General features: G+C 54.4%; 1 protein-coding gene across 2 annotated transcripts; it reads left to right on the forward strand.

The window, feature by feature from the left end:
- Window positions 1-11,254: 11,254 nt before the first annotated feature.
- DBNL (drebrin like) lies at window positions 11,255-22,580 on the forward strand. Of its 2 annotated transcripts, none has more exons than XM_033088307.1 (13): window positions 11,255-11,407; window positions 15,217-15,272; window positions 16,798-16,910; window positions 17,395-17,469; window positions 18,124-18,270; window positions 18,977-19,054; window positions 19,563-19,714; window positions 19,795-19,843; window positions 20,067-20,190; window positions 20,676-20,771; window positions 20,859-20,971; window positions 21,206-21,302; window positions 21,666-22,580. In XM_033088307.1, exons 1-13 carry the CDS (start codon window positions 11,325-11,327, stop codon window positions 21,803-21,805), a joined length of 1,323 nt encoding a protein of 440 aa, XP_032944198.1. In that variant the 5' UTR covers window positions 11,255-11,324; the 3' UTR covers window positions 21,806-22,580. The 2 variants fall into 2 exon arrangements, with proteins under 2 accessions (XP_032944198.1, XP_032944199.1); XM_033088308.1 differs by having other exon boundaries at window positions 19,798-19,843.
- The last annotated feature ends 758 nt before the right edge of the window (window positions 22,581-23,338 follow it).

Here is a 23,338-nt window from a genome sequence, read left to right on the forward strand (position 1 = left end):
CCCAATCTTATAGTAAAATAAGACCGCATCTTATATAAGACCTGATCTTATAGTAAAATAAGACTAGGTCTTATATTAATCTTTGCTCCAAAAGACGCATTATAGCTGATTGTCCAGCTAGATCTTATTTTCGGGGAAACACAGTATATATAACAGCCATAAAAAAGATGAAATATTGCCTTTGTGACAACATGGATACATATTGAGAGTATCAAGCTAAGTGAAATAAGTTAGATGGGAAAGGACAATAACCACATGATTTCATTCATATGTGAGATACAAAACAAAAAGCAGCAAACTCATAGGCAGAGACAACATATGGTGGTTACCCAAGAGGAAGGGGGTGAGGGGATGATGAAGAGGGTAAAGGGTGTCAAATACATGGTTATGGAAGGAGACTAGACTGTGGGTGGTGAGTACATAATGGAATGTATAGACAATATATTATAAAGTTGTACACATGAAACTTACATAATGCTATTAACCAATGTTACCCCAATAGATTCAATTTTTTAAAATGTTAAAACAGAAAGATATCAGATCAATACTCTATGCTTTAAAGAACGAAAAAGATTGAAGAGCAAACCAAATCTAAAGTTAGCAAAAGGAAAGAAATATTAAACATTGAAGCAGAAAAAGATAAAGTAGAAAAATCGGTGAAATAAAAAGTTTGTTCTTTGAAAAAATCAAAATTAACAAACTTTTTCCTACACTCCCTTAAAAAGAAACAGGAGGGAAGACACAAATTACTAACATCAGAAATAATGGGGGGACAGTCTACTGATTTTACAGAAATAGAAAGAATTGTTTGCGGCCAGATGGCTCAGTTGGTTAGAGAGCGAGCTCTGAACAACACGGTTGCTGGTTCGATTCCCACATGGGCTGGTGAGCTGCGCCCTCCACAATTAGATTGAAGACAATGAGCTGCCACTGAGCTTCCAGAGGGGCGGCTGGATGGCTCAGTTGGTTAGAGAGCGAGCTCTCAACAACAAGGTTGCTGGTTCAATTCCCGCATGGGATGGTGGGCTGCACCCCCTGCAACTAAAGACTGAAAACAGCAACTGGACTTGGAGCTGAGCTGAGCCCTCCACTAGATTGAAGGACGACTTGAAGCTGATGGGCCCTCGAGAAACACTGTTCCCAATATTCCCCAATAAAATTAAAAAAAAAAAAAAATTTGTAAGGGAATACTATGAACAGTGGTGGTGCACCAACAACCTCCATGAAAAAAAAATCCTGGAAACATACAATCAACCATAATTAACTAATGAAGAAATAGAAAATCTGAATAGATGTATAAAAGACATTGAATTTGTAATTAAAGAACCTCACAACAAAGAAAACTAGACCAGATGGCTTCAATGGTAATTGTACCAAACATTTAAGGAGTTAACACCAATCCTTCTCTGACTCTTCCAAAATCTACAGAGCACTTCTCACTTTATGAGGTCAACATTACCCTGATACCAAAGCCAAAGATGCGACAAGAAAACTACAGACCAATATCCCTTATGAATATTGATATAAAAATCCTCAACCAAATACTAGTACAAAGAATCCAAAAACATAAAAAAGGGATTATACACAATGATCAAGTGGGATTTATTCCTGGAATGCAAGGATGGTTCAACATATGAAAATCGATCAATGTAATATGTTGCATTAATACAATGAAGGAAAAAAGTTTCTCCCCACATGTTACTTATTTAAAAAGAATTTTTTTTCTAACTTTCCAGTGGAGAAATCTGACAATATCAACAGAGTGACCAGACTTAACCGGTCATACTTATCAATGTCATGTACCCTCTGATGTGATGTGATGCACTGAGAGGCACAGCGTCACTTCTGTAACAGTCTTCTGTAAATGCATAACTTTAATCTCATCAATCATAAAACCCAAATTGAGGGACAATCTCTCTACAAAATAACTTTGCCATTCTCTTCAAAAGTGTCAAGATCATGAAAGACAAATACTAAAGAAATAAGATTGCAGGAGGCTAGTGACAGGATGCACAAATACAACACAGGACCGTAGATCAGACCCTGAACCAGAAAAAGGACATTAGTTGTACAATTAGTGAAATTTGAATAAAGTCTGTAAATTAGTTAATAGTATTATATAGGTGTTTTCTGGATTAGATAACTGAATTAGTTATGTAATACGCTGTGAGAGAAAGCTGGGTAAAGGGTATACAAGAATTCTGTGTATTGTTGTATTTTAAACAGTTTTACAGATATAATTTTCCCATTAGCAATCACTCCCCATTCCCCCTTTCCTCAGCCCAAGTGAGCACTAAACTATTTTCTGTCTTAATAGAGTTGCCTATTCTGAATATTTCATTTAAATGGAATTATATACTATGGGGCCTTTTGTGACTGGCTTCTTTTCACTCAGCATACAGTTTCAAGGTTCATCCATTGTTATATGAGTATGTTGAATTGTGTCCCCCAAAAAGATTTTGAAGTCCTAACCCCCAGCACCTATGAATGTAACTTTAAAGTGGGTCTTTGGAGATGTGAAGCTAAGATGAGGTCATTAGGGTGGGCCCTAATCCAGTATGACTGAGTCCTTATAAAATGGGGAAATCTGGACACAGAGATAAACACACATAAATGAAAGACGGTGTCAAGACACAGGAAGAACACTATCTACAAGCCAAGGAAAGCCCGAGGCTACCAGAAGTTGAGGAGGCCCTGGAAAAGCTTCTCTCTCACAGCTCTTAGAAGGAACAAACCTGTCGATAACCTTGATTTCATACTTCTAGCCTCCAAAGCTGAGACAATAAATTTGTTAAGGCACCCAGTTTGTGACAACTCAAGCAATTTAATATATCCATGTTGTAGCATGTATCAGTACTTCCTTCTTGTTGCTAAAAATATTCCATTGTGGATATTATCACATTTTGTTTATCCATTCAACATTTGGGTTGTTTTGACCTTTTGGCTAATATGAAGAATGCTGCTATAAACACATGTATAAAAGTTTCTCTGTGGACATGTTTTAATTTCTCTTGGGTATATATATCTAAGAATGGAATTGCTGGGTCATATAATTGTTTCACTTTTTAAGGAAATTCCAAACTGTTTTCCAAAGTAGCTGCACCATTTTACATACCCACCAGTGAAAGTGTGAGGGTTCCAACTTCTCCACATCCTCACCAACACTTGTTGTCGTCTGTCCTTTTAAGTATAGCCATCCTAGAGGACGTGAAGTGGTATCTCATTGTGGCTTTGATTTGCATTTCCCTAATGACTAAAAATGTTCAGCTTTTATGTTTTATGTGCTTAATGGCCATTTCTGTATCTTCTTTGAAGAAATTTCTATTCAAATCCTTTGCCCAGTTTTTAATAGTTTGTCTCTTTTAGAGTTGTAAAAGTTCCTTTATCTGGATATTGAACCCTTATCAAATACATGATTTGTATATATTTTCTCCCATTTTATGGGTTACTTTTTGCTTCCTTGATGGTGCTGTTTAAAACACAAGTTTTAAATTTTTATTAAGTCCAATTTATCGATTTCAATTTTTTTATATTTGCAACACTTCTATACATCTGAAATTACTTCAAAATGAAAAGCTGTGTATACAAAATGTATGTAAAATGGTATAGAAGACTATGCACTCATCTACTAACAGGAAATAGAAATGAAATTGTCAGTTGCTATTCAACACAACTATTTTTTCTTTTCCTTTTCTTGAATTACAGTGTGCAAATTCTGAGGAAATTTTGGAAATTAACATCATTAGTAAACTCTCTATCCAGAGATAATTATCATTGTACTTGAGGTTTCTATTCTTACAGGAATATATAAACATTTGTAAGAATTTAGGATTACTTGTGCTGTGGGGGAGAACCAAGTAAACAGTGTGGGGGACGGATGACTCATGAACTAACAGGGCTGATGCTTGAACCAGCTTTGTAAGGTGATGGTTCTGCTTTAGGGGAAGAGAGAGCGGGCTTTCAGGACAGACGGCAGCCAAGAAGAAAGGAATATAATGGATGCAGTGATGAAAACTGCTTATAGCGAGATAGGCAGAACAATCCTGGATTCTTAAGGGCCTTAGATGACCATGGATGTGACCCTTGTAGGCCACAGGGCATCCTTGCAGAGTTTTGGGCAAGAATGCATCGTGATGACATTTACATTTTAGAATTTATGAAGTTGTGTGGAAGACAGATTAGAGGAATGAGAGAGTGGAAGCCAGGGACTTGGCTGGGGGACCATGGAAATGTCTGTGCTGCATTTTACATTCTAGGTACACATATACAGGTGACCATATATCATGGTTTGCCAGACACAGCCCTGATTACATCTTTGCTCCTAATTGTATGGCACCCCATTTCAGTCTCAAAGTGTCTGAGTTTGGAGGATAAATACGGTCTACACACACACACCATAAAACTTTCACAATGTTTACTATGTGAAACGCACTAATCATTTTGTACTCTACCTTATTTTTTTAATGTTGGCTGCAACCCATTAACTTATTTCGTGACACACTCATTGTTCCTAACCCAGTTTGAAAAACTCAGACCGAGATGCCTGCCAGGTCTTGGGAAAAGGAGAAGGAGACAGAAAGTTAAGCTTGCATCTGCTCAGTTTCAGGCCGCGCTTTCCAGCCTTGGCAATGCATGGAAATACCGAAGCCTGACTGAAAATGCACCTCTCCAGGCCGACTGCACGTCCAGCTGTGCTATGTGCACGTCTGTGGGCAGACTACCACGTCTGACATGACACACGAGAGTGTCTATACTTACACACTTCAGTTCAAAGCAGAGCTGAAAACCACTACTTTCAGGAGTGCGTGACAGCCGGGGAGGGAGCCCAGGCGGCGGGGCCAGAGCTCGACCGTCGCACCTCCTAGGCGCTCGGCGAGGCCCTGTTGAACCACCAGCGCCTCTCCCGCCTGCTTCCCCAGGCCCTCGCTGACCCCTCCTCTCGCCCGCGCAGGGACGCGCCTCGCGCGGGACGCCGGCCCCACAGTGCCCCGCGGCGCGCACGCGCAAGCGGACGCCCCGTCCCCAGCAGCGGGATGGGAAGACGCAGAAGCGGATCTAGAAAGTAAGGATCCCTCCCGCCCTCGGGCTCCGTGCGAGTGCGTCGATCAGCAAGCGGGGTCGTCACGGCCGCCAACCGAAAGGCGGCTGAGGTGCGGCCGAGCACGGCGACACCTGCCAGGAGGGAGGCGGAAGCGCCCCTGGCGCAGCCTAAGAAGGGCGCGGCGAGCGGCTGGCGTCTCGTAATGCTTGCGTCCTGCGGACCGAGGCCGGTGTCACGCGGGGTTGCGTCCGGAGGGGCAGGGTCGGCATCACGTGGGATTGAGACCTAAGGGCGGGGCTGGCGTCACATGGGGGTTGCGACCTACGGGGTGGGGCCGGCGTCACGTGTGTTTGCGTCGTGAGGGGCGGGGCTGGCGTCACGTGGGGCTGGCGTCTCTCGGGAGGGGTCCGTCTGGGCAGGGCTACGCGGAATGACGGGCCTCTTAGCAGCGTCTGCTGCTGCGACGCGCGTTCTGCATCGCCTGGGTTCCTGTACTTGGGTGGCGGTGGCCGCGGGGTGGCGCCAGGCTCCTGAGGAAGGAGGGCCTTCTCTTGTGAGGTGTCTGGAGGGTTGGGCAGAAGAATCGTGGTTGGTGCTGGGTCTTCCGGGGTGAGTGGGAACTCTGTAGGTAAAGAGACTGGGGCGCTCTGGACCTTGGTGCTAGGACAGGGTGTCGGTAGGAGAGGGTGTCTCTGCCTTTTTCTTCCAGGTACAACAGACTAGCGAGAGACTGATCACAGAAATGCTGCGTAAGAGCCTCGGAAATTTTGCGGGAGACGTCCAAGAGAAGCTAGCCAGTTAGAGGTTCTCGGTGACCCTTCGAGCTGCTGGCTGAGCCGCTCACAGAATGCCTTCTCTTCTATGAACAAATGCTGGTCTCCCCTTTTCTCCAACCTCAGCAGATTGGTGCCACTCTCAGCCACGTGGCTTTGACCGTAGCATATCTTGGATGACAAATCAGTAGTCACTGTTAGAATTTGCTGCCTTCCTAGCGATACTGGAATGAGTTTCTCCACCCCACTCACTGCTGATCTATTGGGGGTACAGTGCACTTTATGCCTCGCCTGCCGGGCCTCTCTCGGGATGGTGTCACTTTCCTTTGGCACCACACGGCCCTCAGCCTCGCCCCTCATTTCTTGAAACTGAGTGCCCAGGAAAGAGCCGGCTGGCTTTTGTCACATCTCATCTGCAGCAAACCATGTCCCGAGGAGTCAGCTCATCCTAGGAGTCTCCTGGGAGTTGTAAACAGTGTCACTGGGAAGTGGGGGCCTGATCCCATGGATACCACCACTTTCCCTGCAGTGCCACATGCTGGCATCACCCCTCACACCGAGAAGCAGCAAAAGAATGTCATGGTACAAAGCACAGAACACCCTGGAGAGATGACTATCTTTTTTGAAGCAAGAGCAGAATTATGAAACCTGGAGAGATTTGGGTTGTGGTTTTCTATGCGATGAGATTTTTCACCATCCCATCTCCCTCCCTTGGCACCTATGCTAAGTCCAGTGTGAGCCAACCACAGACCAGAGCACAGGGAGAGGGAGTGACTTGTAAATGTAAATTAGAATGTCATTCGCTCAGAACCCTAAACGATAACTGGCACTTAAGTCTCCTTTTTTGCAGGCAGAACAGGCTCTGCAGGTCCTTGACTCAGACCTTGGGGCTCTGAGGCAACATGTTAAGGGTTGAGAGCTTTCCTACCATGTTTCCCTGAAAATAAGACCTAGCCGGACAATCAGCTCTAATGCGTTCTCTGGAGCAAAAGTTAATATTAAAAAATATAATAAAATTAATTGTATTAAATTATTATTAAAATTGTTGATTATACTAATTTTTATTATATTATTAATATATTTAAAAAATAATATAAGACTCCTTTGGTCTTTGCTTAAACAAAATGTTAAATCTTCATAGATGGGGAGAATACCATCACTGTGGTGTCCCCTGGGAAGGCTGTGCCACTTTAGACAGTCACAATGCTCCTTGCAGCCAGGTGTCACAAAGCAAGGGAAGGTGGAATAGGCTCACATGTCAGAGACAAGTCAGAGGCTGAGAGGGAAAATCCAGACCCAAATTGGTGTTGAGACCGTGGGTGCCTTTCAAGAATATTAGCTTATGACTCCCAAGAAGCTGAGTTTCCTGAGTCCAGTCAAAATTCCCCCATGCCTGCTCTCTGTTGGAGATGCATGGTAGAGAAAGTGAAATCAGTCCTTTGGGATTCCCCGCAGAAATTATCATTCACCCTTTGCAAGCCTGAGTGGTGATGTATACCTGCCAGACCCCTCAGATAGGCGTGCCCCAGCAGTCTGCTTGGACTCACCCCCTAGGAAACACATCTGCTTGTTACATTTTTCAGGGCTCAGGTCAGCCTGAAGAAAAGGTTTCTTAGGTTGAAAAGCTTATTTTAGGATGCACTCTGGTGTGGGCAGCTTCCCTATAACCCACATGAGCAGCTGTTACGTGTCCTAGGCAAGTCCCAGGTAGGCAGCTGGACAACAGATCCAAAAAGCCAGCTGTGGGGTGAGGTGGTTTTTTACTCTGTGGACCAGAGAAGGCAGGGAGACATAAGATCTTAAGCAATTGATCCACTGTGAACAAATGACTGTTAACTACACCCAGAAGCATCTGGGTTTTCTGCATAGCTCTGAGATCTTTATCCTTTGTCAGGCTCCCGGAAGAACCAGGAGTTCCAAGGATATGGCAAAGGGTCAAAATCTTACTAGAGATAAAATGCAAGAATGCAAACAGTCCAGGCCTAGCAGCTCACAGCTGAGCAGTATGTCAATGCTGAGAGAGCCCACAGCAGCTCACTCAGGTGCTCAGGGATGGGCATGTTTCTGTTTCTGACATTCAAGGTCTCTTTAAATGCCAGGGAGGTGCTGGTGGGACAGGTCTCCAGCACTCCTGGCCTGAGGTCTGTCCCTGGTATGCAAAGGGAGGCAGAGCAGAAGCCTCAAGGTCAACATGGGCCCCTAGTCTCTCCCACCCTGCCAGCCCCTCCCTCCTGCACCTCTTCTCACTGACCACACTCCTACCCTGGCAATGCTGGTAAGGGCTGGGCCTGGATTAGATCTAGTCCAGGAATGGAGGAATGGAGGACATGGCTGCCAGCACCCGTGAAGGTAGGAGCGCTCCCTTGCCTGCTGTCCTTTAGCAAGAGGAGGAAGGACTCGTCGTTCTCCGTCTTCAGTCTGTTGGTTTCATTGTTGCCACCACCCAGGTTTCTCCCATTGATAGATTTTATTAATAATAAAATCACAAAACCATAAAGAACCTGCAAAACCTATCAGACCAGATAGTGGATTCTTAATTTTCCTTAAAACGTCTCCTTCACCCCCCACCACGTCTCCCAGGACCCCACTCTCTACCCTCTGGGGGAAGTTGGCCATTTCTGCATTTAGTGTCAAAGGCACAGCAGTGCAGTCTTGGGAGTCACCCTGACCCAGAAGGGACTGACAGTCTGTCAACATCTTTGGGTTAAAATGTCAGCAAAGGTGCAGTGAACCTGTAGAATCATCTTGCCCATGACTCCGGCTCTTTGAACCTGTCCTGTCGGGGGTGCTGCAGGCCCCTGGCAGCAGGAAGCATGGCTGAGGCTTCAGGCAAGACCTGAGCAGACAGCCTCACGGCAAGAGCTGTGTGAGCAGCAAGAGTGCAGCTGAGCCTCTGTGAATTGTTAGGGTGGCAGGAACCAGCGCCCCTCCTCCTGGGAGCCACCTCAAACTGACTTCTGGCTGCCCCCCTCAGAGCCCAGCCCAAGGTCACTGCCTACTGGCAGGCCTACAACCCAGACCAGGGTCAGGGCTGTAGCCCTCTCACCTCCCTGCCATTGACTGACTGTTACTCTCTGTTCACATCATAACATGGACTCAACTATGTAAGTTTTTGTTTTTTTAACGTCTCAAGATACGAAGTATTTGTTTACTGCACACTACTTACCATGCAGCATAAACAAGATTTTAGGGCAGGAAAAACAGTAATTCCATTTCTCTAACTGTCTCTTAACTGTGGCCATGTGAGGCTGGAGCAGAGAGATGTAATCCTGGTGGTTTTAAGAAAATGATTTTTCTGCTAATTGACACTTCTGTTGATGAGGATTTTGAATAGCTATCATTTTTTACTGATTGCTATGGTCTGAATGACTGTGACCCACCCCAAAATTTCCTATATTTCAATCTTACCCCCAAGGTGATAATATTAGGAGGTGGGGCCTTCGGGAAGTGACTAGCTTATAAAGGTGGTGCCTCATGAATGGCATTTGTACACTTTTAAGAGAGACCCCAGAGAGCTCCTTTGCCCCTTCCACCACGTAAGGACACAGCAAAAAGATGGCCATCTATAAACTAAGAAGAAGGCCCTCACCAGACACAGAATCTACTGGTGCCATGATGGACTTCCAGCCTCCAGGACTGTGAGAAATTCCTGTTGTTTATAAGCCGCCCGCTCTAGTATTTGGTGATAACAGCCCGAACAGACTGAAGTACTGGTCTTGCTGTTCTTGTCAGACAGTTCTTTTTCTTAATGCCATTGGTTCCCTCTATCCTGTGGGCTCCAGAGGGAGCCTATCAGCAAGATCTTCCCTCCACACTTGGACCCAGGTGTATTTAGGACACGGTCAAGTACCCTCAAAATGTGGAGGACACACATTCAGGGCTCTGGTTTTTTGCCCTGAATCTGCCATCTAATCTACAAGGAGAGCATCAGGAAGTAAAGCAGATCTGAGTTTATCCACATGCAAGTAAAGAGGCTGTGTGAATGGCAGAGAAGTTAGGGAGAAGAGAGAGGAGTCCCAGGAATGACCTCTGGAGACATCTCTATCAAACTGAGGAACAGCCGAGCAAAAAGAGAAGGACGCTGAAAGGAGACAAAGTCAAAAGCAGGAGTGGGAGGGAGGGAGGGGGCGTAGAGATGGTCCACACGTGGCAGTCAGAGGGCTCTTTCCAATCACGTGCTCTCTAAAGCTCCCCAGAGATTCTGCTACACCTAGAATAAAACCCAAAGCCCTTCCCCACCCACAGGGTCCTACAGGATCTAGCCTCCGCCCCGGCTCCTTCCCTCTCCTCCTCGTGCTCCCACCTCAGAGCCCCAACACATCTCGTTCCCTCTGCCTGGAGCACTTCTGCCCAAGCTTCCTCAGCTGCCCCCAGCCCCACATTCACTCTCTGCTCCAGTGTGACCCTCCTCAGAAAGGCCTTCCCTAGCCTGTCAGGCCGACAGACTCGCGGGCTAGAACAGGAAGCGGAATCCTGGCGTCCCCAACTCCCCACCAGGGACCATCCTCACAGCCTTGTCAGCGGAGCCTGGGTCTGCCTGCGGCTCCCTCAGCAGTGTGCACGGACCTGGTCACCACTGACCTCGTCTGCTTCCAGCACAGAGATCGGACTGTGGCCCGCACAGCCTGATTCAGGCAAGATGGGCTCTCCCCAAGTTGACTGAATGTTGAAAAGTCCTCCTAGACTTCTTAAGGGTCCAGGGACCCCAGGCTCGCGACTGGCAGCCAAGTGGACAGAGGAAACTGGTCACTAGCTGTTTAAATAGGCACATTCCCAGAGACAGAAGAGCACTGGAAGAGGAGCCAAGGAGAAGGCAGAACAGTGAGGCTGGCTGAGGGCTGCAGCCAAGTCCTCCACGCCTCAGAGGACCAGCAATCAGAAGACGGAGGGCGGCGCGAACGGGGTTCTGTAGTTTAGGGAGGTGTGAGTTCCCCAGGGCAGGAAAGGGAGTTGTGAGCGGCCTGGCCCCTGGCCCCCATTTTCCCTCGGGGAGGTCACGGCCGCAGGGACATCTGTGCACAAAGGAACTGGCCTCCTTCCGGGCAGGACCTGCCAAGAACCAGCGGGGAAGGCCGGTGAGGGCGAGGAAGCACAACAGCCTCTTGAGTTCGGTTTGTGGCGGTGTGGTCGTCACTTAGCCTTCGTTCCCATCCATGTCCTCGTTAACTTGTGCTTGCTTCCTTCATAGCTCCGACTTCCTGGAAGAGTCCGGGTGGAGGGAGGCTCTCATGCATCCAAGTTCTCAATAAGCGCATTCGCTGTGAGGAGACTTAGAAGACGACAGGCACAGCGCTCCGCGCAGCAGCCAACGGGCTGGGCCCGCGAGGGCCCTGCGCACACGGCGAGCGCCCGCCGCCTCCTCGCAGCCCTCAACGCGGCCCTGGCGCTCCGCTCACCGCGGCGCCCTCTCGCAGTGCTTCCGCTTCCGGCGTCGGGGCGGGGCTTCCGGCCGTCGGGGGCGGGGTGGGCCCGGAAGCGGCGGCGGCGGCGCGGGGACCGAGGAGCTGGCCATGGCTGCGAACCTGAGCCGGAACGGGCCGGCACTGCAGGAGGCCTACGTGCGGGTGGTCACCGAGAAGTCCCCGACCAACTGGTGGGCGCCGAGGCGGGCCGGGGCCGTGGGCGGGCCGGACCGGGGGGAGCCTGGGGGCGCGGCTGTGCCCCACGCCTGGTGGTTCGGAGCCGCACTCCGGAGGTGCTGTCCCCCACCCTTGTCACCCCGTCCCCCGCCGTGCGTGAGTCCCCGGGCCCTCCCCGTCCCTCCGGCCGCCGGCCTCGGCCTGTTGGACTCCGTGCCGGGCTGCGCTTGGTGGCTTCGCCAGCTTCTCCTTTTCTGCCCGGGGACTTCACAGCCCTCCCTGAGAAAGAGGAAGCCACGCCCGGCTCCTTGCCAACGCTGTGTTCAGGGATGGCCTCTGAGAGCGGTGTGGCAGCCCGGCTGGCACTGGGAGGCTTGCCCCGGAGGCGTTACACAGGGAGCTCGGGGGGTTGGGTCCCTGGTTCTCTGTGAATGCGGATTTCAGAACCTCCCTTTCTCCAACAATGCTCCTCCCTGTGCCTCAGCCATGAGGAGATGAATGAAACAACGATGATGGCCACCCTCTTTCTTCCACCTCCCTATACCGTCCTCTGCTAAGCTGGCAACATTCAGGTCTCCTCCTGGGGTTCATGGGGTTTGGTAATACTGGAAGCCCGGATCTGCAAGCTCTGCGATGGCCCTGGACAGCCACGCAGAGGGTCAGCTCTCTTCTGCACGCGGTGGTAGCTGTGGATGGTAATTCTCTGTCACCGTCCCGTTTGCTTCGTTTTCACTTCCAGTTCTAAGAAATGCTGAGTTTGGTGGACTAAGATGACCAGCTTTTGGGAGCAGGGCCCACTGGGTGGGGCTGCTACTGGGACTGGTCTCTACTTGTCAATGCTGCTGCTTTCCCATCTCTGCCTTCCCTGGTGCCCAGCGCGGACTGGCTTTCACACAGTGTACTACTGGCCACTGAGCATGTCATAGCCTTTCCTGTCCGTCAGCCCCAGGCCTTTTGGGGAGGAGCTGCCTGGGGCGAAGTGGAGGTGGGCGCCCTGTGTGGGACGTGTGCACAGTTTTCCAGGGGAGACAAGCAGCACGGTTTCTGTTTGGAAAGCATCTCTTCTAAATAGGGAAAGGTGTCTAGTAACTAGTACTGTTTCTTTGCCTTCTCTTCTTCATAATCCTATAGGAAGTTCGCCCACCTGTCTAGGTACGGTTATTTCCGTAAGGAGACTTGGGGGATGTCAGCCCCCTACCTCTCTGTCTCCTGTCCTCAGAGGACCTTTGCTGGTGTTCCAAACCCTGGGGAAAGTGCCTCCACCTGAGTGCCCAGTTCTCACACCCACATGAGGCCACCTGCTTTGGAACCCAGAAGCGTGTTTGCCCCTCTGCAGTCCAGCCCAGTTAGGGTTCTGCTCCTTTACGTGTAATCCTTTCTGACTTACCTAGAAGACTCCTGGGCGTACTAATGGGCCTTCCTTCCATGTCTCTCTGTCCTCAGTCTTCTCAGGCCTCCCTTGGGCTTCTAACCAGAGCTGCCTGCTACCCCCGAGGTCTGCAGCTGATCTGCCCCATCCCCTCTCTGCCACTCAGGGTGCCGAGCCTCCTCACCTACCCCCAGGCTCCCATGGCACTTGGGGGCTGAACCACTGAGCAGCTTGAAGTCCTGGCCTCTGTCTTCATTGTCAACAGATATGGTGTGGCAGGTCCCCACTCATTAGCTGAAAAACATCTAGACCACGTCACTTCCCTGATTATAACTGCAGGGGCTTTGGCTGTACCTTACATAAAGCCCCGACGCCTCGCCCCGGCTGACACCCTGCACACCAGCTCCTGACCTCCACTCCTGCCGCCCTGCCGCTCACCACACTGACCACACCTGCTTACCACCACTGGCCTCCTCCCCTTCCTCACCTTGCAAGCCGGTTTCTCCTCAGAGCCCTTGTGCGTGGCTGCTTCCTCTGCCTGGAGCGCCCTTCCACCTCATCCCACGGGGCTCCCCAAACCTCAGTTCTCAGCCCCGTGGCTGCCCTCTTGGAGGGCCCTTCCTCAATTCCCGGCTCCCTGTTTGGCTTCTGCCAGACAGCCTCACCTGTCGCCTTTCTGCCTTTACCAGAAGGGGTGGGGTGGGCACTGTCCCTAGTGCAGGACTGTAATGTGTGGTGGGAGCTCAGGTGAAGGCCGGACTCGGCGCAAAAGGAGATAGAGGATATTGGAGCAGGGGTCTGCGGTGCGGGAGGCCGTGGAAGACTTCACATGCAGAGTGGGTGGCATCAGGCTGGGCTCGAAGGCCGGTGGGGTGGGCAGCCGCCACCACGTCCGCTCTGCGTCCTGCTCTTTCTCTTAGTTCTCCCAGTTCTCCCTCCCCACGTGGTAGTAGCAGCACATGTGTCTTCTTCCTGCTCCTGCTCCAGCACCTGACAGCACGTTCGTGTTGACGTGTGTGCTGCTTTGTCTTGCGATAGGAAGTAAGTCCCATTGGCAGGGTTTCTTGGGGATTATTCGTAGCTGCAGCCCCACTGCCACGTGTTTTGGGAAGGAATGACCAAGTTATAAGGTGCTCAGCACCCATGCTCGTGCCCTGCACAGGCCAGCGCTCCATTTCTTTCCATGTTGATGTGAAAGAAGAGCGGAACTGGATTGAAAGTGGAAATGAGCCTCTGAACTGGAACATCTGAGAAAGTGGCTGAGACGACCCAGGGAGAAGGGGCAGGAAGTCAGATGGTTAGGTGGCAGGCATGGAGCATGGCTCTGACTAGCTGCGGGGTCCCTTTGTGGTGGAAGAGCTGGGCCGAGTGGCCATCTCGATCCCCTGCTGCTTGTCTGGGAGGATGACGGGCCAGGACACCCACCACCAGAGTGCATGCTGACAGGCTAGACCCACTTTTCCCTTTGACTTGCTGTGCGGTGGTCAGCCCACATTGCCTGGAGCTGAGCTGCGAGTCGGTGTTGGTGGCTGGACTTCCGGAAGCCACCTCTTCTACAATGTCCCCCCTGGGTATCCGCCACCTCCCACATCTTTTCCCTGTTTCTCTGAGTGCTCCCTTCAGTGTTTTCTCTCCCTCATTCTCTCTCCTCTCCTGGGAAGCGTGGTTCTTTCCTGGCAGCTTGTCCCCCTGTCAACCAGATCCTCTAGGCCTGGGTTGGATTTCTCTTCTTCGGACTTTCTCGGGCACTAGCAGTTCTGCACAGTGGCGTTAGCAAGGCGAGTGGCAGCCAATTTTGGTTCCTGTCAGACTGTTGACCCCTGTCTGGCTCCTTCAGCCGGCCTGTGCTCTGAGTAAGCCCACATTTAATAAAATGCACCGTATTTCCTAACCTCCTCTGGGGTGCAAGTTTTTACGCCTGAATCCTACGGGAGAAGAAAGGTGTGGTCCAGGGTCACCTGTGGAGAGTTTAGGCTCTCCTTGATCTAAAACCTGCCCCCCCAGGAACCTGCCCTGTGAAGCCTGGCCCTGTGTTGTCGGACACCGCACACACTGGGCAAGCTCGTGTTTGCAGGGAGAGAGTCCCGGCCCCGGAAGACGGGCCGGCCTGCCCGGGGCCCGATGCACGTTCCTCCCTGCGTCTCCTTGGGGTGCTTTGGGTTCAGGAACATGCAGGGATCTGTTTTTCCACATTCACATTCCTAGTAGCCGGGTGAGCAGTTCACACATGGGCATGTAAAGTGTTGCCATAAAACAAAACAGCTAGTGTTCCTTCAAAGAGATGAATGCTCCCTGTCTTCTTAGATTTGTCCCTCCCAAGCCCCTGTAGCCAGTCGGGTCAGCGTCAGAGCTGAGAAGGCTGTACTGGCCCAGGGTCACCACGGTGCCGAGCTCTGGCTGAGGGCAGACGGCGTCACCACACTGGCTACAGAGCCCACTTCTGTTCTGTTTCAGGGCTCTCTTCACCTACGAGGGCAACAGCAATGACATCCGTGTGGCTGGCACTGGGGGTGAGTATGGCCACGGGAGGAGTCGCATGGGCTCGCGGAGGGAGGGTGAGTGTGTGAAGGGGAGACAGTTGGGACGTCAGTGCCCCATCTCAGCTGGCATTTCAGCCATCACCGCAGGAGGAAGGGGACTCAGAGCACACCGGTGTCCCCTGCCTGTTATGCGACCGCAGTGATACCTCCCTCGGCTAAGGACGGAACCACCCATGTCAGCATCGGTGTTTGGACGTTCCCTGGCCCCCTGATTGCGGTGTGGGCCAGGCTCGGGCTACAGCCAGCCAGGCAGGATGGGTACTGCACGGAGCAGGATGGCCCCCAGCACTCACACCCGCTTCTGGCCGCTTTGAGTTCAGGTGTTGCCAACTGAAAATAGGTCCTCCTTGCTGTTGTGGCCCCGGGGTGGGGACAATGCTGCTCTCCGTGGTGGCGGGGGTAGCTGAGATGGGACACAGGCCACCTCCAGATCACGGGCAGCCAGGATGAGAAGGTGCAGACTCCTCTGCCCTCCTGGTAGCCAAGTGTACGCAGGGCCCACCCTCACTGAGGGGAGGTAGCAGCAGTGCACATGGTCAGCTGGGACAGGGTGACCTGGGACAGTGCCGCCAGAATACAGGGCACTGGGAAGACGGGTGCCCTGTATTCCCGTACAGGGAGGCGGGAAGTCCCTCGGGAAGCACAGGCTCGGCCAGTGCCAGGCCAGAGACGGGGTGTGAACTGTGGGTACCCAGTTGCCACCCCAGCTCTCCTATGCTCAAGGCCAGCTCGCCTGAGCTGAGCCAGGCACAGCTTCGTCATCAGGACTGCCCCCCTTGTCATCAGAGTACTTCTGGTGACTGCTAGAGACCTTTCCCCTGATGGGCCTCTCTCTGCAAGGACTGCCTGAGTTGGTCCACGTGCACTCTGATGGTGTAGGGCACAGAGACAGAGGTCAGCAGCTGAGTTGCTCCTTGCAATCTGGGAAGGTTTGGGGGGCTGCTAAGCACCGGGGCCCACCGCCTCAGTGTCAGGAGAGAATGGCTTAGGGTGGCCCCTGTGCCCCCCTCACTCCCTCTGAGCATCTAAGAACTGAGTCCGTGCACGGCTGCGGGACGATCCAATGTGCTCGGGACCCTCTGGTTGGCCCCGGAGTCAGAGCAGACACGTGGATGAAGGTGGTTGACTCGGAGCAAGTCCTGTTATTCCAGGGCCCTTGGTGGGGTCCAGGCAAGACGAAAGGTGCAGAGTGCTTTCCTTTCATAAGTGGTGTCAGGTTTGTGACGTAAATGACACTACCCGTGGGTTTACAAAAGGAGTTTTTAGATTTGTGTGGGGAAAATCGCCGAGGGGCTTGTCATAAACACTGTCATAAAGGTCTTGTGTCCCACCAGCTCGTACGTCACCCCAGTGGGCTGGGCCCAGCGTCCCCTTCCCGTGCAGGTGCCACTGAGGCTCTGGATTAGAGGCAGCCTGGGCTTCCTGTCCTGGTGGACCAGGTGCAGGGCTGGGTGGGGTGCCTGGGCCACCACTGACCCTCCTGTGACTGCTGCAGAGGGGGGCCTGGAGGAGATGGTCGAGGAGCTCAACAGCGGGAAGGTGATGTACGCTTTCTGCAGGGTGAAGGACCCCAACTCCGGCCTGCCCAAGTTTGTGCTCATCAACTGGGTAGGTGACACGTGAGGACTCGGCGTGGTATCCAGGTGTGACTGGAAAAGCTCCCTTTGCTTCTTTCCTTCTCCGCCCTCTGTGCTTGGAGCAGAGGAGGACTGGACTTGAGGATAGCTCGTAGCTGGTGAATGAGCAGCGGTAGATGGACCCACTGTGGCCCAAGGAGCACCTGCGGCCTCGCTAGTGCACAGTATACTCTCCCAGCCCAGAACTGCTCATGCAAAATATAATACAGTCACAGGACACGCTTAACTTGTCCCCTTCAGGGTAGTTGTCCGAGGGAGCAGAGGGTGTAGAGAAAGGCTGGGACGCTCTGGAGCGCGGAGTGGAGGCCGGGTGGGGATGAGGGCTTCTGAGCCCCCGTGGAAGCTGCCCTGGGATCCTCCCTGCCCTCTGCTGTGGTGGCCGGCTTCCCTGCCTGGGTCCCTGGGAGGGTGGTGGCCTTGGGGAATTGGGTCATGCTGGGTGTGTTGTGTTGCAGACGGGCGAGGGCGTGAATGACGTGCGGAAGGGAGCGTGCGCCAGACACGTCAGCACCATGGCCGGCTTCCTGAAGGTGCGTGCTGCTGCCACTGGGCCTCACAGAGCCTGCCCGGCCCGGTTCCCCCCGGGAGCGAGCGGGATACCCCATAACTCTGTCTGGACGGCAGGGTGTGGCTAGAGGCTGCTCCTCCTGCTCAGCAAGTGTGCGAGAGGCAGGGTGTGCAGGCTGGGCTCAGCCGGGAGGACCGTCCTGGAGCGGGCCTGAGGCCGGCTGGGCTGGCTCCCACCCGATTTTCGAGCAGTGTTGTCAGGATTTGGAGGAGAGGGAGAGTTGCTTATGCCCACTGCCCCAACAGGCATATTCCCTTTCCAGTGTGTCCATGACAGAATGGTGCCCTGTTTACTTGCCGGGGCGTTTGTCATTCGCTTGTCAGCTAAACAAGAGGGTCCCAGGCTTATTGGGTGTTAGTGAGTGAGGTCATGGGCCTGACCTCTCAGGTGGAAATCAGTGACTTGCTAGAAAATGGGCTTATTTACAGATGTCTTTCAAGGTTAGCTTTCGTTGATTAGAAAGAAACCCTCCACTGCCTGAAGCGCAGAGCAGGCTGGGGCCGCCAGGCCACCAGGGCCACCAGGGCCAAGGCTGTGCCTTGTTCCCATGCGGCCAGGTGTGCGCCTGTGTGGCCCGCGGCCCCCACGCCCTCACTAAGTGCTGGTCCGGCTGCAGGGGGCCCACGTGACCATCAATGCGCGGGCGGAGGAGGATGTGGAACCTGAGTGTGTCATGGAGAAGGTGGCCCGGGCCTCAGGTGCCAACTACGCCTTCCACAGGGAGAGCGGCCGCTTCCAGGACGTGGGCCCGCAGGCCCCAGTGGTGAGTGCTGCCGGGTGAGGGCAGGGTGGCAGGGCCTGCCCTCAGCGCCTTAAACGCCTCGTGGGGCTGGGCTCCCGCATGCCTGGCTTCAAGTCCTGAGCCAGGTGGAGGTGCGGATGGTGACCCCATGTCTGAAAGCAGGAGCTGCTCCCCAGTGAGGCCGGTGTCAGTCGGCACAAGGAGCAGCCCTGACCCTGACCGCTGGGTGGACAGCTGTTCCCAAGCCTCTTATGCCGGCTGTGTGTGGTTGGAGACTGTCTGCATGCCCGTGCCGTCACCCTCTAGGCCACGGCACCAGTGTGTCCTCTGCGGCCCTGGGTGGTGGCAGACAGGGCAGGCCCTTCCGAATCGTGGGCAGACACCTGCAGGCCCGTGGCCCTGGTGCTGGGTGGGCAGCCAAGTACCCCAAAGCATAGCAGAGATTTGGTGGGCACTGCCATGGTGGTCAGCTGTCTGAGGCTGCTCTGCCTCACAGCTGCCTGGACCCCAGGACTCTCAGGCAGGCCAGGGTCATTCCTGCACAGGCCTCCGCCCGCCAGAGACCCTCCAGTGTTGTCTGGGGGTGCTTCCCCGCTCGGTGGTATCCAGGGCCATTCAGGGTCAGTGGGCCAGGCGCCAGTGCCTCTGCCAGGTACCACCCTCACAGGTGTAGCCTGCGCTGTCTGCTCCTGCCAATGGCCCTGCAGTGGACCCTCTGTCCCCACAGGGATCTGTGTACCAGAAGACCAATGCAGTGTCTGAGATCAAAAGGGTTGGCAAAGACAGCTTCTGGGCCAAAGCAGAGGTGAGTGCTACCTGGGCGTGAACGGTGGCTGGACTGTGGAGCTGTCTCGTGTGTGCCAGGCATGTGCTCAATGCTTCCATTTTCTGCACTGTATGCTCTTGGATCAAACGTGGTTTTTTTTTAAGATTCTTATTATTTTTAAATTTTATTGAGGAATATTGGGGAACAGTGTGTTTCTCCAGGGCCCATCAGCTCCAAGTAGCCGTCCTTCAATCTAGTTGTGGAGGGCGCAGCTCAGCTCCAAGTCCATTCAGTTGCCGTTTTCAATCTTTAGTTGCATGGGGTGCAGCCCACCATCCCATGCAGGAATTCAACCGGCAACCCTGTTGTTGAGAGCTCGCGCTCTAACCAACAGCCATTGGGCCTCCCCTGGAGCAAACGATTTTGCTAGTGCCCGTGTACAGAGGGTCCGGTCGCTTCAGGGGCCTAGTGTCACTCAAGCAGTGCAGGCTGCAAGGTGGGCTGGGGCGCGTGTGGCCAGGGGCTGAGCCTGCTCCCTTCCCTGCAGAAGGAGGAGGAGAACCGCCGGCTGGAGGAGAAGCGGCGGGCAGAGCAGGAGCGGCGGGAGTGGGAGCAGGAGCGGCGGGAGCGGGAGCTGCGCGAGGCCGCCCTCCGGGAACAGCGCTGTCAAGAGTGGGGCAGTGGGGCCGGCCCCCAGAGGTGAGCCCCAGAGGTGACTGGCGGCCGGGGGACAGGGCCAGCCGGTGCTGGGCTGCAGCTCTTCCCTCTGCCCCTCCCAGCAGGCAGTGTGACCAGCAGGAAATGGTTCCGAGGGACAGTGAGGAGCAGGTGAGACTCGGGCCCCCAGCAGAGGGCCGGTGACAATGTCACCCCTCTGGGAGTCCACAGGCCCAGCAGCAGGCCTGAGAGGTCACCGACGGTCCTGCGGCCAGCTGGGGTGCATTGCAGATGGTGGTGGGGGAGGGTGAGCAAAGGCAGAAGCGCCCAGCACGGGCCTCAGCCTGGGCAGGGAGGAGGCTGTGAGCTGTGTTTTGCTTCCTGACGCCCACAGCTGTGGGGAGCCAGGCAACCTGCTCCCCAGGTACCCGTCTGTCAGCAGTCGGCACACCCACGGGAGGTTTTCAAGCAGAAGGAGAGAGCCCTGTCCGCCACGTCTGTCTCCAGCCCCCAGCCAGGTGAGACGTCCCTCTGGGACTTGCCATGAGGCAGGGGCAGGCCCCCATGTGTCAGTAGGTGACAGGGATGAGTGAGCAAGGAGAGCCTGTGCTCAGGAGGGCAGATTCTGGGAGGGTGTCCCCTTCCTGCCCTGCACCTCGTTCTGCAGAGAGATGGGAAATTCTGGTGGGAAATGAGGGGCTACCGTGTGCCTCCAGACTGGGGACCCTCTGGCCCCAGCCCTGTAACCCCGCACAGCTCACACATTGGGCTGTCAGCTGGGTCTCAGGAGGCCTGCATCAGTCACCTCTCAGGCCCCAAGGACACAGCTTCCCCACACTGCCTGTGGCCCCGAGGGGCTGCCTGGAGCAGTACACTAGTGTGTGTGACAGCCACTGCCCTAGGACAGGCCCTGCCTCTGGGCCGTGTAGGGCACAGAAAGCAGAGGCCTTCCCTTGCCTCCCCCTGCCGGCTGCGTGATGTCCTGTGTGCTGTGGCTTTGCAGGCAAACTGAGGAGCCCCTTCCTGCAGAAGCAGCTCCCCCAGCCAGAGACCACCCTCGGCAGAGACTTGCCTCACGCCGCCTCACAACCCAGGGCAGGCAAGGCTCCTGGCCGCCCCATGGGGGGAGACGGGGCAGCGTGCCTCCCCTCCCCAGGGTCAGAGCGGGCCACGTCCTCCCATGCAGGTCTCTGCGAGGAGCCGACACACAGCTCCCCTCCCTGTCCAGTGCAGGAGGAAGGGGAGGCCGTGTACGAGGAGCCCCCAGAGCAGGACACGCTCTACGAGGAGCCCCCAGTGGTGGGTGCCATGCGGTGGGGGCAGGGTTGTGAGGGGCCGCCCCTCTGCTGTCACTGCGTGTGTGTTGTCTTCCTTCAAGTCGGGGCAGCCTGTGCGATAAGTCATCTGACAAGCGCTACTGTGCTGGGTGGGGAGCTGGGTGGGCACCCTCTTCCCTCAGGCCTGGCGTGAGCCCCGGCCGTGGGCAGAGCCGAGGTCACCAAGACCCCCAACTTCTTTCCCACCCATGAGCAGGTGCAGCAGCCGGACGCAGGCGCCGAGGGCATGGACCGCTATCCGGGACTAAGTGGGAAGGGGCTCTGTGCCCGGGCCCTGTACGACTACCAGGCAGGTACGCACTGCGGCCAGCTGCTCCTGGCCACAGGCCCTGGTCAGGAGCTCGCTGGGGGCTCCCTCCGGCTGTCGGAAGAGAAGGCAGAAGGGTGAGGGGATGGGTGGATGCCGCACACAGCCCGGACCTCCCAGAGGCTTCAGGCAGCCACTTGCTGTCCCCTGGCATGAATCCCAGTTGCCAGCCTAGTTGTAGAGCCTGAAGGTGACCAGAGAGGTGACCTAAAGTAGTGGCCTGGGTCACTGGAGCAGACTGGTGTGCCTTTTGCGGGAATGGTGGCCCAGCGCCCGCCCTGAGCAAGGTGTCGGGGGACTGGTGCCCAGAACCCGGAGCCCCCGCACAGTGTCTGGGTTCATCTTGCAGCTGACGACACCGAAATCTCCTTTGACCCTGAGAACCTCATCACGGGCATCGAGGTGATCGACGAGGGCTGGTGGCGCGGCTACGGGCCAGACGGCCACTTTGGCATGTTTCCTGCCAATTATGTGGAGCTCATCGAGTGAGGAGCCTGGCTGCTGGCCCAGGCTTGAGCCGTCCTTCCTTCCCCGCCCATACTCGGTCCCATTGCTGGAGAAGGTGGTGTGAGGTCCTCCAGGAGTGGGACTCCGGGTAGGACAAGCCCTCAGGCTCCCTCTGGCTTGGGTGGCTCAGTCCGTCACCCCAAATGCAGCAATAACCTGGTGGTTCCCACACACGCTTCCAGCAGCCTCCCAGACCCTCTGGTCAGTCTGACCCTGACCCCAACAGGGACCACTGAGCCGAGTCCCAGCCATGCCAGCCCCTGGGGGTCTGAGCCAGAGCCTTGGGAGGCCTATACTCACCTTCTTCCTTTTCCTCTGGGCCCTGGGGGTGGGGGCTGCAGCTGTCAGTGACCCTGGGGCCTGTGGACTTAGCAGTTGCTGACCAGAGGCAGAGTGGGTCATGGCACCTGGCAGCCGTGGCTTATCTGTGTGTCTGCTGTCTGCTCCGTTTCTGTCATTCTGCCTGAGCTGTGGGCAGTGGGGTCGAGGACAACCAAGCCCTCATCTCAGTAGGTGAAGGAAGGTGTGGAAACATCGCAGACGCATCTGTCCTTCATGCGGCTTGCTCTTGCCTGCTGGCCCCATGTCTGCTCTTGGAGTGGGAACTGCTCCCACAGGCCCCAGCTCTGACCGCCCTCTTGTGACCTGACTGCCTGTGTGGGACGAGCCCTTCCTGGGGACTGTGGCACGTGCGTGTACCTTGGGCCAGCTGGCCGCAGCCGCCTGCCAGGAGCATAAATGTTAGGATGTGAGTGAAGTTGGCCTCTGTGTTTCAGTTCTCTGGGAGGAACCGAGGGCCTTGTTCCCTCCCCAGGGGCCTCTGCATTTGTGGGAGGCGTGTGTGGGTGTGTGCCTGGAGAACATTGGGGACATTACGCGTCATCTTGTACCCCGGGAGCTGTGAGGCGGAAGCAGCCTGGGGTGAAGGCTGCACTGAGGAGGGTCCCAGGTGGCGGCCAAGCCCAGTGCCCCGAGCCTGCCTGGTGGCAGGTGGCCCACCCTGTGTGTCCCTTGGACAGGCCATGCAGTAGACAGGTGTCACTGTCCTGATTTCTCTCCCCTAAGATGGGACGACAGGGCCCCCTGCCAGCTGTGGAGGCCTTATGAGTCAAGTGTCCCCAGCTTTGAGGTTGTCTGTGGGCTTGTCTCTCTCCAAACCAGGGGACACCCAGGAGGCGGGGCTCGGTGCCACCACGCCACGCCTACCCTGGGGCTGTCGGGACAGTGGAAGACAACCCATCTAACGGAAGCTGGCCACAAAGCAGTGTCCTGGCCACTGCCCTTGCTCACTGTGGGGAGGGCTGGGTCCCTTGGACCCCTAAGTGACCCCAAGCACCCCGATTCTAGAGCAAGGGGCTGTTAAGAAGTCACCTGATAGCCAGGGGTGGGGACCAGGCTCCTGCCCCTGGTCCCGGGGTCCCCACACCTAATGGCCAGGCCCCCCAGGGCAGCATTTGTGGAATCTCAGGCTATGGGCTGTGAGCCAGCTGAGCGAGCACTGGGAGCCAGGCACGT

This window comes from Rhinolophus ferrumequinum, chromosome 20, assembly GCF_004115265.2.
Source record: "Rhinolophus ferrumequinum isolate MPI-CBG mRhiFer1 chromosome 20, mRhiFer1_v1.p, whole genome shotgun sequence".
Lineage (NCBI taxonomy): Eukaryota > Metazoa > Chordata > Mammalia > Chiroptera > Rhinolophidae > Rhinolophus > Rhinolophus ferrumequinum.